A 16,397-nucleotide genomic window follows, 5' to 3' on the forward strand; every position below is an offset into this window, starting at 1 on the left:
AAAACATGATTCTGGCAATGAGGGTCATGTTCTCCCATTAAATACTAAAAACAGGTTTGGGCTCACATGACCAGAAAAATGCCAGAATGTTAGCCCAGGGATTGTCAAAATCTAATGTGAAGGAAATAGAATAATTCTTTCCATATAAGTCTTCTAAGGTTTTACCACTGCAGCCTATTAAATTTAAAGAAAATTAATAGGGAATTACAGGGCATTTGCATTATGAAACCAATATTATGGATCCCAACTGCCTACCGTTGCCATCCGGGCTTTACGCAAATAAGTAAGAAGGTCTCCTCCTTCCATCAGTTCCAGGATAATGTACTGGGGTTCATTTAGCAGACAAACTCCAAGCTGCTTCAGAATGTTGGGATGATTAAATTTGCTGAAAGGTGGAAAGACACAGGCTGGATGATACAACAGAAGCAGGAGTCCTAGCCGAGGGTCTTTATGGAGTACAGCAATTCTTTATCAATAGTTTCTTTCAAAACCCCTGAATTAGTGTCTCTAACACTTCCTTTTCCAACTGTTGGTCTTTGTGCTTACCTTAAGGAGGTAATATGGCAACCCCTAGTGGCCATGAGTATGGATAAAATAGGTTGGTTTTTAGAAGGAATAACATTTGTATTAAGCATATTTTGGAAAAGAAAGTAATTTTGACTAGTAGCGTCCTTGGAAAGATATTTAAAAACATTGGGTTTTGGGTCGTTATAGGTATGAAATATATCCTCTCCCTTTCAGGAAAACAGCTCAGAAATGCAGGTTTGGCTACACAGTTTTCTCAAGACATCAAACCAAGTAAGTCCCAACCTAATAATTGGAACCCACAGCTTGAGACCCAATCAACCACTGCCTCAAGTCTTCCCATTAAGATGTGCTTGAGCAGTTTTTATGACCACAAACTCAAACTTGTAGACAAGTTTACTAAGACAAAGGATATTTTCACTGACATTACAGCATTTGAGAGAACTCCCTCTTACTGGGTATACTGACCATTATCACACATTTAGATGAATATAAGCGTGTCAAAAGCCAAACAGCTTCAGAATTCACTTGCAAAACATGCTCCTTATTGAAGATAAAAGAAAGGAGAACGTTTTGCTTGAGGAGTGCCTGTACCCAGGCTCAGAAGATTGGCTTCTATAGACTACTTGCTCTGCAGACGTAGTTCCATTTAAACGTTTCAACCACGTTGTTTTAGGTATGATCTGTTATGTCAGATCATTTTGGGTGTTAAAAATAAGTCAAGCAGACTTAAAACTTCTTACCCATACCAAGAGAAAATTATTTCAGAGCTACCTCATCAGATGTGCCTCCTTCAGGAATTCAATCTTCTCCTGGTCTGTGGAACCCTTCTTCAAAGTCTATACAACATAAAAACAGGTCAGGAATCAGTATAGCAGACATTTCTGTGAGCTCAGTGGGTTAATGGAGATTGTTCTGTTTGTTTTGTAATATCTACCCTGAAAGCTGGAAACAGATCGTAGATAAAGCATGTGCATGTATTCTATAAACCCTTCAAATGTTACCTCCTGTTACTGCTAGTAGAAGAATATGCAAAATAAAAGGTCTAGTAATGTTTACACAATGTTCCTCCAAAAGGTAGAAATTTTAAGAGACCAAGTTTTGTTGTTTAGGCCAATTTCTTAATTTTCAAAATTTTCTTCTCAATATGTTTTCTCCATCTCCTTGCTTTCAATTTATTTCTTGGAGGCCAGCTTCCCAGTCCCAAGGAATTGATCAAAGCTAATCATGAAAATTGTGTTCTGAAATTCTCCAGCCTCCCTTGGAAATTGGGGTGGTCATATAACTCGGTGACGGTCAATGGTATATAAGAGAAAAACTGCTGAGGCAGGGAGGGAGCTTTGAAGAAGACTTTTGCCTTCCTGAACATGTACATCTCGCACCATCTTTCCCCCTCTCCCTGGCCCAAATGAAGATGTGATGCTTGCTTCTTTGTCAGCTGTCTTGGAACAATGAGGCAGCAAGCATGAACAACAGCCGAGAAAATTACAGAGATACTGACTCTGACCTGACACACTATCCTGAACCAAAGCCAGCAGTCACCTTGTTACATGAGAGAAATAAACATTTGTTTAAAACAGTCAAGGCGGGAGTAAATTAAAGAACTTTTCAATGACATCATTTAGAAGCAGAGAGAATTTTGCCAACTTTTCTAGTTGTATAGCTCACCCTCGAAGCAATAAATCTCTAATAAGCAGGGTATTGCTTAATTACATAAAAGATTCATCCTCGGCCGGGCGCGGTGGCTCACGCCTGTAATCCCAGCACTTTGGAAGGCCAAGGCGGGCGGATCACGAGGTCAGGAGATCGAGACCATCCTGGCTAACACAGTGAAACCCTGTCTCTACTAAAAATACAAAAAAATTAGCCGGGCGCGGTGGCGGGCACCTGTAGTCCCACCTATTCGGGAGGCTGAGGCAGGAGAATGGCGTGAACCCGGGAGGCGGAGCTTGCAGTGAGCAGACATCAAGCCACTGCACTCCAGCCTGGGCGACAGAGCCAGACTCCATCTCCAAAAAAAAACAAAACAAAACAAAACAAAACAAAACAAAAAAAGATTCATCCTCCCTTTATCAAAAGATACTTTTACAAAAATATGAATATATCCAGTGCTTCCTTAAAAATACATTAAGTATACCATGATAAATAATCATGTAGTCAGAGACTGACAAACTACAGCCTGTGGGCCAAATCCAGCCTGTCACCTCTTTTTGTATAGCCTATGATCTGAAAATGGCTTTTCCATTTTTAAATGGTTGAAAAAGTCAAAAGAATACTACTATTTCATGACATGAAAATAATATAAAATTCAAATTTCAGTGTTCATAAATAAAGTTTTATTGGTACACAGCCACACTCATTATTGTCTATGACAATACGATGGCAGAGTCTGTATGGCCAGCAAGCCTAAAATACTTACTATCTGCCCAGTTAAGAAAAGGTTTGCTGACCCTTGGTCTAGTACCTTAAGAATGTGTTTTACAACTCCAGTTCTCTTATGGCATGTTTGAAGAAAAATTATTGTCTGACAGGTCTTAGCTAATTAGTAACCTTAGAGGTAATGCAAACCCTGGACATTGCTGATTACAAACAATGTTCCTATCTAGGAAATGTTTTTTAAAAATGTGATTTTTGTAGCTACGGATAGGCTTCGACATTCAACCAGTCCTCTTTTCAACAAAGAGCACTCAACTTTTATGGTCAATCCTTGTAGATATGGTGATATAACGTGTCAAGGAGTTTGAAGATTCACATTACCTTCACTGCTACTTTGATTTCTCCACTTCCAACTCCTAAGATGTCCACTGCTGTTCCTTCATACACTTCTCCAAAGGCTCCACTTCCCAGCAAGAGACGCAGAGTCAGTTTTTCCCGAGGGAAGGCAGGAAGATTTTCAATCTCCTCTTGGGTTGGAAGAGTACTATAAAATAGCAACATTTTTGTCTCCCCACCCTCCACATATATAGGGTATACAAGTTTGTGTTGGTATTGGTATTTGTGTTTGAGAGAGAAAGAAATATCTCATGGCTTTGCAGCATTGTGTGTTTTATGTGACATGGTGATGTGGAACTTTGGGTTGCTAATTACTTTACTATTCTACCACCTTTTACTCAGACAGAGCATGATGGTCCACTTCTAGGCACCTTAATTTTGATAAAAACATATATGTGTATGCATTGCCTCAAGACTTTTATTGTAGCTTGTTGTGTCAAAGTTAGTAGGTATTAACTTCTTCAGATTGCCAATTTGTATAAAAAGCTACTGCAAATTAGTAATAAATGCATCTGGGTTTATAAGCTTTTCCATTAGCTATTTCACACATGTGACATGTTATGTAAAACAAAATTTACTATGACCAAAAAAATCAACCCCATCACCATAAGGTTAACTTTTAGAAAGCCAAGTTTCTCACTTGGAATACTACAAGGGGGGAAAATGCTGCTATGTTAAAAATGCTTTCAATTTTTAATAGAGAATCTTGAGTAGCAGATATGCTGAGTATTTGCTCAAAGGAAAGTCACCTCTAAACAGCTGATTTAGATCACCTTTGTGTCTACTTCAAATCCTTTGTTTTTACACCTTGCATTATAAATTTCTGAAAGCAAGGCCTATGATCATTTAATTCCTTTTTGCATAGATCCTAATATAATGAACCTTTGCATAAGACACTTGAATATTTTCCTTAATTATGATGACAACAAAAGTTCAAAACTCATCTATCTTAAGAAGGGTTTGTGGGCAATCTTCATACAACTTCTGAAATGGAGTAAGATTGACTTAAGGCTGACCACATACACAAGGCTCTCAAAACTCCTCTCCTCTCAAACACTGCCTCCAGGTCAACCAACCATGTTACCATCTATTCTCTTCAATGTAATATTTTTCTCCTTCTTTCATTTGTTTTTGAGCTACATGATAAAGCACTGGAAAATAATGGATTTTTCTGTATTTTTCTTATAACTACATAATTTGGCATCCATCCCAGGTCACATTTGAGAGTGGAAGAGGAAGTTATTAATAATTATGCCAGAAAAATGGGTATAAACCATGACTGTCCTGGGCAATGCGGAATTCATAGGCACTCTTGTTGCTGTTGCCCACCCTTTGCCTAGGTGCTCCATAATGATGGCCAAAGCTACGTACTGTATTGCATAGCAGGCATTAGCCAGGCCTACTCCGGCTGCCAGACCTCGCAGCTCAGCCAACTCTTTGTCTTCGTTTATAAGCACTGTCACCCCTTCCTTGGCACTTTTTTGATTCTTTAATCTTCTATGCCAGACTATAAAGGAAAAAATGACATAATTTACAAAGTAAAATATTGCTTCTTTTTTCCTTTAGGAAATGTTAACAGTGCATTTTAAGTGTTTTTATGCAAGAACACTCTCAGTAGGATAGTTATAGAAGTTTTCATAATTTGATTTTAAAATATCTTATAAAAAACTAATTAAATCCAGGTAAAAAGCCATATATCAGCACACAAATCATACTACACCGTTTTTAATCTCACTTCTTAAAATTTAATGTATTTCTTACTGTTGTTATAAACAAATTAAAGTATCTTAATATTAAAACTTATTTGTCAAAATCACCCATAAATGAGTCAAAATAAATCCAAACAAACATAATTATTAGTGAAACAAATTCATTTTTGAGTTCAGTCACATCCAAGTTATACTCCTCAGTAGAAAAGAAAATGCTTTCAGTATAATGGCAATTTTTTTTTTTTTTGCAGAGTACAAGAGTGTTTATCATTGTTGTTCATATACATATACTCGAATATGTAGAAAAAGTATTGGAACGAAGCTTACCAAATGTTAGCAGTGGTCTGCCCTAGTTGTAGAATCATGAGTAATTTGTATTGTCTTCTTTATATAATAAGCAGTATTAGTTTTATAACAATAAAATAAATTTTTTTAATATTAAAATACAATTATGTTAACAGGATTGTCATCTGTACTGGACTATTGGCTCAGAAGTTGAAAACAGCAAGCATGCTTTGAGAGATGATCATTAAAATTTGAACTTAATTTCACAGTAGCTTCTATATTCAAGAAGTTAGAGTTTTATTCACATGAAATTCAATTTGAAGGGCTACACAGTGAAAGATCACAAGTACCTTTTGCTAAATTAATTTTTCAAACTTGAAATGTTCTCACCACCTCACTTCACTTTTAAAGGCCCAATGTAAGCCCACATCCTCAATGATGCCTTCTGAAACCTCAGCAACCTCTACTAATCTTTCATATCTGAACTTGAAAGACTAATTGTGCCTCTCTGTGAGTGCTTATCCTATGCACTGTCTTGTTTACTTCATCTATTTTTGTCTTTTGTTATTATTTAACACATATCTTGCTATTTGGCTTTCCATACAGGCATGTCTTACCTCCCTCATTAAATGGCAAGCTCCTGAGGTCAGCAGTTGTATTTTACAGTTTTACATTTTCCTCTACTCCCAGCAGAAGGCTAATGTTATACATTAGATATGACCGCTCAGAAGCAAAGGCTGTCAACACTCATTTTAAAAATTGTCTTAATTTTATGTTTATAACGGATGAGTGCCCTCAGCACAATACAAATTTTAAAATAATTGTGACTTTTTTGTTATTTGAATGACTCAATCTTTTCTCATGCACGCACACGCTCTTACTAGTAAAACCACATGCACTGCTGCTAAAAGCAAAGAAACGAATTAGCTTAGCTAGACTCAAAAATTCGTGAATTTCAAACAGAATAAAGACCTTTAAGTCCTGAGAAAGTCAGATATCCATAGGATGTCTTGGAAGCACAATAGGTTGTCTGAAATTATCTCATGTTCATCCACTAGAGTTATGGGTTTAAACAATGGTGATGTACAAGAAAGTAAGCAAAGGTCAGCTGAAGGATTCTTCATGTAATTCTCCTTCCCAGTAGGAAAGCAGACAAGCAGTCAAGCCTATATGCCAACTGCCAAATATACTGCAGTCATATGCGTAATTCTGGAGGGGCTGGCTTAGTGGCACAAACATCAGCTGTGCAATACTTAGACTCTCTGGAACCACAGGTTAAAATCCTGGCAGGGTCAGCTGAAATTTTTAGCTTTCCAAGTTTGCTGAAGGAGTTTCACATATTGTCTGGGTGGAATCTTTGAAAAAAAAATCTCAAATCAAGCTTCAAAGTCCTTGTGACTCCAATCACTTTGCAGAAAGAATACAGATTTAGAACACAGTAAAGTGTTGGCTTTCTTTATCCTGAGAGTTCAACTTTACGTTTGTGACTTTTCCGTCAACTTTCCCTTGTAACTTACTCCTATTTGTGAACCAAATAAGCCACAACTTTCTTAATATGTGTTTGAGTGTTCTTTTCTGGTAAGAATCATGCCCTTCTTTTAATGATTCAGTGTGTTGGGGACTCTCAATATTAGCAATAGATAGGGGTCCATATATCTTATAAGCCAAACTCAGGCAGTTTGGGGAATGAAAGAAAGTGCTATTATTATTTGTGCTGAAACAGAAATAAACAAGAATGTATGATCACTATGATAACTCTAAAAGTCCAATCAGTACTTGACCATTCCTTTTGAGGTTTTTACTGCATTTTATCATCATTAAAGTAAATCTTCTTAGAAAAAAATAGCTTTCTATCTACCTAACCTAATTTTTCTGCTTTCCTGGTCATTTATAAATGAGCAGGGATTTGAAATAAGCAGATCAGATGTCTGAAAGCAAGAGTGGATCCCACAAGCCAGAAATGGATCTTCTGCAACAGAGGCCCTACTCATTCCAAACCAGCGTGTCTGCTTAGAAACCAAAACTATCCCAACCAAAGACTGTCACTGGCCTCCCATTAATTCTATACTTTTTTATGTACCCAGGGTTATTTTTCTTTTATTTATTTTAAACTATAAGCCACCAGACATTTGTATGCAGCCAGTCAGAAACAAATACTGTTTTAAAGAAACCTAAAAGTTGGTGCCCTTGCAAGTAGTTTTATCTAAAGTATAACATGAAATGTACATGTGTATTTTCCATAAAATAGTTATGCCTGGATCAGAAAACAATTCACAGAAGTTAGTGGTTATAAATGTATAGCCAAAGGTAACAATGTAAATTTTATTAACTTAATCAGGCAATATTTCATGTGGGAGATTAGATCAACTAAGAGATAAGTGAGGTATGATTAAGTAAACAGTTTGTTGCCTATTTTTAAAATTCTATTACACTTACCAAAGTTCAGTGGGATTGTAACAACCAGAAATATTCCAACTATAATAGTAAGTATGAAACTTGTTTCTGGTATCCAAAAATCATCTAATAATATAAATCAGAAAAAGAAATTAATTCATAGATAAAAGCTCAGTAGCCCCAGCTCTACCTAAGCACACAGAGTAATATAGCAGAGCTAGCTACTACTGGATTTTTGCAACAGTTGTTTGTTAGACCGTTGGTAGCTTGAAAGCATCCACACAGAGAGTGTTTATGCCACGTGAAATCAAAATCAAGGTGTTTTTGCTTTTTTTGCAGAGAGCAACAAACCACTGGAATATACCCACTCAATCTTCTACTTTAAAATGACTGAGGAAACATGTATATCTTTTTAATAAATTCAGGACCAAGAAATCTCAGTCTTTGGATACTAAACAGTTGGCATTATTATTTTGTATAATATCTTCATACATATTCAATTTCATGGATATTAAACTGAGGAATAAACATGGTAATTTCTCTTAGGTAGTTTCAGTTGTGTAGAGGAAAGAAACATGTAGGCCAGAGTCTGGCAAACTATGGCATGAGGACCAAATCTGGCTATAGCCTGATTTTGTACCCCCTATTAGCTATGAATAAGTTTTACATTTTTAAAGTGTTATTTTTAAAAAGAAGGAGAAGGAAAAAGAGAAGAAGAGAAAAAGAAGAAAAGAAGAACATGCTACAGAGATCACATTTAGCCTGCAAAGTCTAACATATTTACTATTTGGTTCTTTTCAGAAAAAGTTTGCTGAGCTGGGTAGCAAACTTTTGTACATAACTAACTAGATAACTAACTATAATATAAATAAGAATAATGTAAGTTTTATATAGCATGTGAGTATGTAAAATGCAATAATTCATTTGACTAAGGAGCATCAGGTAAGCATTATGATGAGTTCATTTAAGTCTTGAAGGATGAGAAGAATTTCAACTGGCAGAAAATAAAGAATAGGAAATCACAGCTAAGGTGCACAGGGTAGGTGGTGGGGACCTGTATTCTAGGCTGAGGCAAACACAGGGCCAAAGACCAAGTGACATAAAAACTTTTTACTGGTCTGATATGGCTACAGCACAGACATAAATATTGGAAAAGATAAACCACAATTGGCGGATAAATTACGGAAGACCTTACATGCCACAAAGAAGTTTGTAGCTGATTCTGAAAGCAGTAAATGGAGAGCCATTGTGGGTATTTCAGAGAGGGGTTAAGTAATCCAGCTTGTCCTTCAACTAGATTAACTGTCAGCAGTATGCATAAGCCAGGGGCACAGGCAAGAAATGATACCTTAAATTAGGAAAGCCAAGGTGGAAAGAGGAAGATGAGAACTCATCAGAGAGAAATCAAGATGGTAAAATCAACAGGACCTGATGACTGAGTAGACGAAAAATCACATATGGCACTGAGATTTCCTGCCTATGTGATTAGAAAGACAATACATCATAAACTAAAATAAAATACACAGTGGAAAGGGTAGATATTGGGGAAGAAACAAAGGTCTTAGGCCTGTTATGTATAATGTAAGAGTGGTCATAAGGCTGGTATAATGTGAATAGAACAATAAGGCTGGATAGAACAGATTGTGAACAGCCTTGGAAGCCTAATTAGGAGCATGGAACTGATGTGGTAGGAATTAAGGGGGTGGCTGATTACTATTGGGCAGAAAAATGACATGATGATGATGACGTTTTAGAAAGATCACGTCACATGAATGGAATAGTTTAATAGTTTGGATAATAAGATATATATATATAGTCACCATTATCTATTGCTAATGTTAAGAATGTACTGATATTTATTACTGAACCTTTAGGTAATAAGCTAGTGCATAGACAGACATGGTAACATACCTCCAACTAATATAATATTCTCACTGATTCCACTATATTCACCAAACCCTAGATTATTTGCAGCTACTACTCTGAACTGAAATATTCCTTTCAGGTTTTTGGACTTCCATGTGCAAACGCTACTGCAGGATCCATTAAATGTCATCTTCCACCTTAAATTCTGGTTCTGTAAATTATTTGAAGTGCTCTTTCTGCAAAAAATAATAAATACAGAAAATATACATGACAATATACCTGTTATTTCTAGTTGTTCATAGATCTTCTTAGTGACTGAATGCCAGAGAGTGTCCTTTGGCACAATTTACCCTTGACCTCATTCCTCTCCCATAATCTGGCAACACAGATGCTAACAGCATGGTTTTATAGTGATCCTAGTGAGGCATGGAGCCAATTAACTCAGCCCACCAAGAAAGCTGTGAGCAATCAGCGGTGAAGAGAGAGCTGAGTACCTTTTTCCTATACTAATAGCATGGATAAACTTTCTCCAGAATTCCAAACCTATAAGACAATTATTCCATGATTTTTAACTGGGAAGTTTCTATTTTCTCAATTTTCAGTCTTTTACATTATTTGTAGTTTACTTATGCCATATTTCAATAAAATGCAGAATACAAAATTGATAAGGAAAGTGTGACAGTTCACCTACCAAAGTTGTCATTATATCTGAGATTCTGAGGCTCGTTGCTTCCTTTTGTATTGACCTACATTCCACCTCAAAGTCAAGCCAATTGTTTTTCATTTGAAACATGGAAAGAGCACAAGGGCCGGGTTCAAAAGACATAACTGCAATGACTTTTTACAGAATCATCAAAGGCAAGCTCAAGGTCTCCCATTTATGTCTTCTCTAACAATTAAGAACATTTCAGGTCTGAAATTTTCAGACCACAGTAGTTTTAGGGCTTGGTGCCAATCCACAGTAAGCTTAGGGATATGTGGGAGAATCTGGTTCTATTCCTGCTAATTGACTCATCCTTCTGAAGACCAACAGAGAGTGAGGGCTGGCTCTCATAAGAGGCAGGGAAAGGGTAAGAACATTGGGAGCAGCAGGGCAGCAGAGTTGGTCACAGCTGTTCCCAGGAGCTGAGGGTCCCTTTAAGGACCATCCTGAGCAAAGCATTAGGACAGAGTGTTTTTACACATTTTGTGAAGTCTCACCTTTAGCATTCGCCATTTCACTGTTTAACCAAACAACTCTGATCCAAAAGAAAGAGGCCCTTGAGAATTTGTGAAGTGGCTCTACACAATGGCCATTGAGAAAAGAAAGAAGAATTCTGATGTTGGTTGAGCACCTTCTATTTACAACATACTGTACTGGGGCTTTACATAATGTTGCTTTAATTCACTGAGTCCACAACAGCCTAAAGAGATGAGATAGATATTATCATCTCCATTTTACAGATGAGGAAACTTAAGTTCAAAAAAGGAAAAGAACAAGGATTTAAACATGGTTTGTGTACTGGATTGAGTCATGTCCTCCCAAAATTCATGCCCACTCAGAATATTTTAATGTGACCTTGTTTGGAAATAAGATCTTGACAAATGCAATCAAGTTAAGATGAGGTCATAGTAGTTTAGGGTGGACCCTAATCCAATGACTGGCACTTGCATAAGAAGAGGGAAATTTGGACACAGAGAACACCTTGTGATGCAGGACGTGATGATGACAGTGATGCATCTACAAGCCAAGGAATACCAAGGACTGCCAGCAAACGCCAGAAGCTAAGAGGCAAAGATGGATTCTGCCCTAGAACCATCAGAATAAGCAGTCCCGCTGATACCTTGGTTTCAGACTTCTAACCTCTAGAGCTGTAAGAATAAATGTCTACTGTTTCAAGCCACCCTGTTGGTGGTCCTTTATTGTGGCAACCCTCGGAAACTAATAAGGCTTGTTCAACTCCCGAGTTCACGCACTTTGCACTTCCACTACACCATCAGCGAGTACACAGAGTCTAACTAGAGTGTCATGACTGAAGGACTTATTTTGAGATACTGAAGTTACAACAATCATTCAGTCATCCTATATTCCATGTCCTGACAGTGGAGACCTGGAGCAAGGAGTATGCAAAGTATTCAGATGGAGTCATTTTAGTAGCACTTAAGGTGTTACTCAGGGTTACACACTAAAGAGGTCCTAGCAAAAACCTGATGTGTGACCTGATTGATGAACACCATTACAGTCACAAACCACCAAGACAGTTCTGCAGGTTAGAATGTATTTCACTCTGCATGAAAAGCAGCAACAGAAACTTCAAGGAGGTTTCAATTAGAAATAAGGGCCAAGGGAATTCTCTAGTATGAACAGGAACATTTTTTAAGGTTATGGGAATGGCAGAGCCAGATGAAGCAAAAATAGATCTAAAGATCAAGTTGCCAGGACTATAATTATTGAAGTGACTTTTGTCCTTGGAACTTCTTAAAAGATGGTTTCATAGTCCTGTGAGAGGAGTGTCTTTGGAATTTGGAATTCTCCCCTCAAGTTGGCATGAAATCAGTCCTTCTGAGGCAGTTATGGTTCACGTGCTCCCCGTACTGGCCACGTCTGAGGCTGTTCATCAGTGGCTGGTTTTCATCGATGGTGTGTTTTCAGTCCCTGGGAACACACTGCAAACTGTAATCTTCCCAATGAATAGAGAATCCTGTGTGACCTCTATACTTCAGACCATTTCAGAACCTGACCTAATTTTACAATATGAAAAATATCTACTTCATCGGCAATTCTCACTGGAGAGTATTCACCTTGCTAAAGCAAATTATCATCAGGAATTTACATGCCATCATCATTTAACGTTAAACATCAGCTAAGCTTTTTAAACAAAACTGATATTAAGTAAACACTGGTTACATGAGCCTATGATCAAACAATTTCCATAAAGTGTCAATGAGCAGTTAGAGATTTCTGAGAATGATGTGATCTGTTTTATAATTAGCATGCCAAGACCAACATCTAGGAATTGAGCAAAGAACATAATGATGCATGTGAGTCCTTGAACTAAAGATCTTTGTGTTTGTATATAAATACATTTGCATAAATAGTATTACTTTTGATTACTTTATAATTATCTTCTTAGTTCTTTGTCATTTACAAGTACTTTGCAAACACACATACCTTATCTCAAGGATATAGTATATAATTCTACATCCATTATCTTCAGCTTTCTCCCACTGTATTGAATTTTTACTCCCTTCTAGCAATTTGGGAATGCCTGGTTTACTTGGGACTCCAGCTTTGGGGAAAAAAAGAAAATATTGATTGATATGTTTGAAGTATTAATCTTCTGCATTGAAATCTTTCTATAGAATATATTAAGAGGAAAGACAAATAACATTAAAGAAATATTCAGAGGCGGGGCCAAGATGGCCGACTAGAAGTAACTGCGTTCAGAGGTTCCTATTGAAAAAAATCATAATAAGTGTGTGAATCCTTCACCGGCAAGGTATCTAGATTCGCTCATCAAAATTGACTAGATGGCTGGCGTGACCCACAGAGAGAAGGAAGAGCAGTGAGCCCACCTGAGAACCACACGGGGAAGGGAAAGGGGAACCCCCTCCCCTCTAGCCAAGGGGAGTGGCGAGTGAGCAGGCTACCCAGCCAGGGAAACTGCTTTTTCCACAGAACTGTGCAACTCATGGATTGGAAGATCCCACTCTCGAACCCACACCACCGGGGCCTAGCATCCCAACCCTAGAATGTGCAGATTCTTATGGTCTCTCAGCTGGAATCTGCTTAAGCCTACTGAACTCCCTGGGGGAGGGGTGACCAGCACAGGCTTCTGCTGCCTGCTGTCTAAGCCCTTTGAGCTCCTTGAGGGAGGGGCAGCAGCCAGCACTGGCACTCCCCACTGCCTAACACACTAATCTCCCTGGGTGGGGGGAAATGCAGCATCCATTTCTATAGCTCCAGGCTGTGCTTTTCCCCTGCTGGAGCCAGCGAGGCTGGACAGCTTGGTCCCAAGACTTGTCGCCACAACCCAACACACCAGCTGCGGTAATCAGCGGCCAGAGTCTAACCCTGACCCATCCTTCCTCAGTGGGTGGGGCTTCCCTGCAGAATCTCCAGTAACTGCAGCCAGAGACTCAGGGACAGAATTCAGATCTCCCTGGGCCTGAGCCCCTAGGGGAAGGGGTGGCTGCAGTCTCTGCGGACCAACAGACTTAGACTGTCCTCCTGGTAGTTCTGAGGAATCTGGGAAGCCCAGACAATGGGCTTCCCCACAGCAAAACACATCCTTTCCATCAGGGGACAAAGTGCTTCGTTAAATGGGTCCTCCTCTTGGTGCCACCCAACTGGGTGAGACCCTCCAACAGGGATTGTCAGGACATCCTATACAGGAGCGATCCTACTGGCATCAGGTTGGTGCCCCTTGAGGTCAGAGGTCCCAGAAGAAGGAGCAGACACCCATTTTTGCTGCTCTCCAGCCTCCTTGAGTTACATATCCAGGTGTGGGAGCAAATCAGATGAATAAGGCCTAAAGTGAACCCCAGAAAACTGCAGCAGCCCTACAGAAGAGGGATGTGACTATTGAAAGAAAAATAAACAAGCAGAAAGTGGCAACAACATCATCAACAACAACAACAACAAGGGCCCCCACCAAAACCCATACAAGGGTCAGCAGCCTCAAAGACCACAACTAGACAAACTCACGAAGATGAGAAAGAGCCAATGAAAAAAATGCTGAAAACCCAAAAGGCCAGAGTGCCTCTTCTCTTCCAAATGATCACAATGTCTCCATTAAGGGTGCAGAACTGGGTGGAGGATCAGATGGATGAACTGACGGAAGTAGGCTTCACAAGATGGGTAGTAAAAAACTATGATGAGCTAAAGGAGTATGTTCTAACCCAATGCAAAGAAGCTAAGAACCTTGATAAAAAGTTAGAGGAATTGCTAACTAGAATAAGCAGTTTAGAGAGAAACATAAACAGCCTGATGGAGCTGAAAAACACAGCACAAGAACTTCGTGAAGCATACACAAGTGTCAACAGCTGAATCGACCAAGTGGAAGAAAAGATATCAGAGTTTGAAGACCACCTTATTGAAATAAGACACGCTGACAAGAAGAGAGAAAAAAGAATGAAAAGGAATGAATAAAGCCTCCAAGAAATATGAGACTTCATAAAAAGTCTGAACCTATGATAGCTTGGAGTACCAGAAGGAGATGGGGAAAATGGAAACAAGTTGGAAAACACTCCTCAGGATATTATCCAGGAGAACTTCCCCAACCTAGCAAGACAGGCCAACATGCAAATTCGGCAAACACAGAGAACACCATTAAGATACTCCACGAGAAGATCAACCCCAAGACACATAATCATCAGATTCTCCAAGGTTGAAATCAAGTAAAAACTGTTAAGGGCAGCCAGAGAGAAAGGCCAGGTCACCTGCAAAGGGAAGCCCATCAGACTAACAGTGGAGCTCTCAACAGAAACCCTACAAACCAGAAGAGATTGGGGGCCAATATCAACATTCTTAAAGAAAAGAATTTTCAGCCCAGAATTTCATATCCAGCCAAACTAAGCTTCATAAGCAAAGGAGAAATAAAATCCTTTCCAGACAAGCAAATGCTGATGGATTTTGTTACCACCAGGCCTGCCCTGCAACAGCTCCTGAAATAAGCACTAAATATGGAAAGGAAAAACTGGTACCAGCCATTGCAAAAACACACTAAAGTATAAAGATCAATGACACTATGAAGAAACTGCATCAACTAGCATGCAAAATAACCAAATAGCATCATGGTGACAGGATCAAACTCACATAACAATACCTACCTTAAATGTAAAGGAGCTAAATGCCTCAATTAAAAGATACAGACTTTGGATAAGGAGTATACAATTTGGATACAAATTGGATAAGGAGTCAAGACTCATTGGTGTGTTGTATTCAGGAGATCTATCTTACATGCAAAGACACATACAGGCTCAAAATAAAGGGATTGAGGAAAATTTACCAACAAATGTAAAGCAAAAAAAAAAAAGCAGGGGTTGCAATCCTAGTCTCTGACAAAACAGACTTTAAACCAACAAAGATCAAAATAGACAAAGAAGGGCATTATATAATGGTAAAGGGAATAATTCAACAAGAAGAGCTAACTATTCTGAATATATATGCAGCCAATACAAGAGCACCCAGACTCACAAAACAAGTTCTTAAAGACCTACAAAGAGACTTAGACTTCCACGCAATAATAGTGGGAAACTTTAACACCCCACTGCCAGTATTAGACAGATCAACAAGACAGAAAATTAACAAGGATATTCAGGACTTGAACTTAGCTCTGGATCAAGTGGACCTAGTAGATGTCTACATAACTTTCTAGCCCAAATCAACAGAATATACATTCTTCTCAATGCCACATGGTACTTATTCTAAAATCTACCACATAATTGGAAGTAAAACACTCCTCAGCAAATGCAAAAGAGCTGAAATCATAACAAACAGTCTCTCAGACCACAGTGCAATCAAATTAGAACCCAGGATTAAGAAACTCACTCAAAACCACACAGTTTCATGGAAATTGAACAACTTGCTCCTGAATGGCTCCTGGGTAAATAATGAAATTAAGGCAAAAATAAATAAGTTCTTTGAAACAAATGAGAACAGAGACAATGTACCAGAATCTCTGGGACACAACTAAAGCAGTGTTAAGAGGAAAATTCATAGCACTAAATGCCCACATTAGAAAGCCAGAAAGATCTCAAATCGTCACCCTAACATCACAATTAAAAGAGCTAGAGAAGCAAGAGCAAACTAATCCAAAAGCTGGCAGAAGACAAGAAATAACTAAGATCAGATAAGAATTGAAG

At 38.5% G+C, this 16,397-nt stretch overlaps 1 protein-coding gene across 1 annotated transcript in view; it reads right to left on the bottom strand.

Moving 5' to 3' along the window:
* ROS1 (ROS proto-oncogene 1, receptor tyrosine kinase) overlaps positions 1 to 16,397 on the bottom strand; it is a 141,465-nt gene that overhangs the window by 29,149 nt on the left and 95,919 nt on the right. The window contains exons 32-38 of the mRNA XM_003255618.4: positions 12,703 to 12,820; positions 9,597 to 9,787; positions 7,728 to 7,811; positions 4,669 to 4,804; positions 3,283 to 3,445; positions 1,300 to 1,364; positions 256 to 385 (exon numbers count right to left, since the gene is read on the bottom strand). Of these exons, the coding sequence (XP_003255666.2) occupies positions 256 to 385; positions 1,300 to 1,364; positions 3,283 to 3,445; positions 4,669 to 4,804; positions 7,728 to 7,811; positions 9,597 to 9,787; positions 12,703 to 12,820 (887 nt within the window). The remainder of the gene's footprint in view (positions 1 to 255; positions 386 to 1,299; positions 1,365 to 3,282; positions 3,446 to 4,668; positions 4,805 to 7,727; positions 7,812 to 9,596; positions 9,788 to 12,702; positions 12,821 to 16,397) is intronic.

The sequence above is a fragment of the Nomascus leucogenys genome, chromosome 3 (genome assembly GCF_006542625.1).
Source record: "Nomascus leucogenys isolate Asia chromosome 3, Asia_NLE_v1, whole genome shotgun sequence".
NCBI classification, from domain to species: domain Eukaryota; kingdom Metazoa; phylum Chordata; class Mammalia; order Primates; family Hylobatidae; genus Nomascus; species Nomascus leucogenys.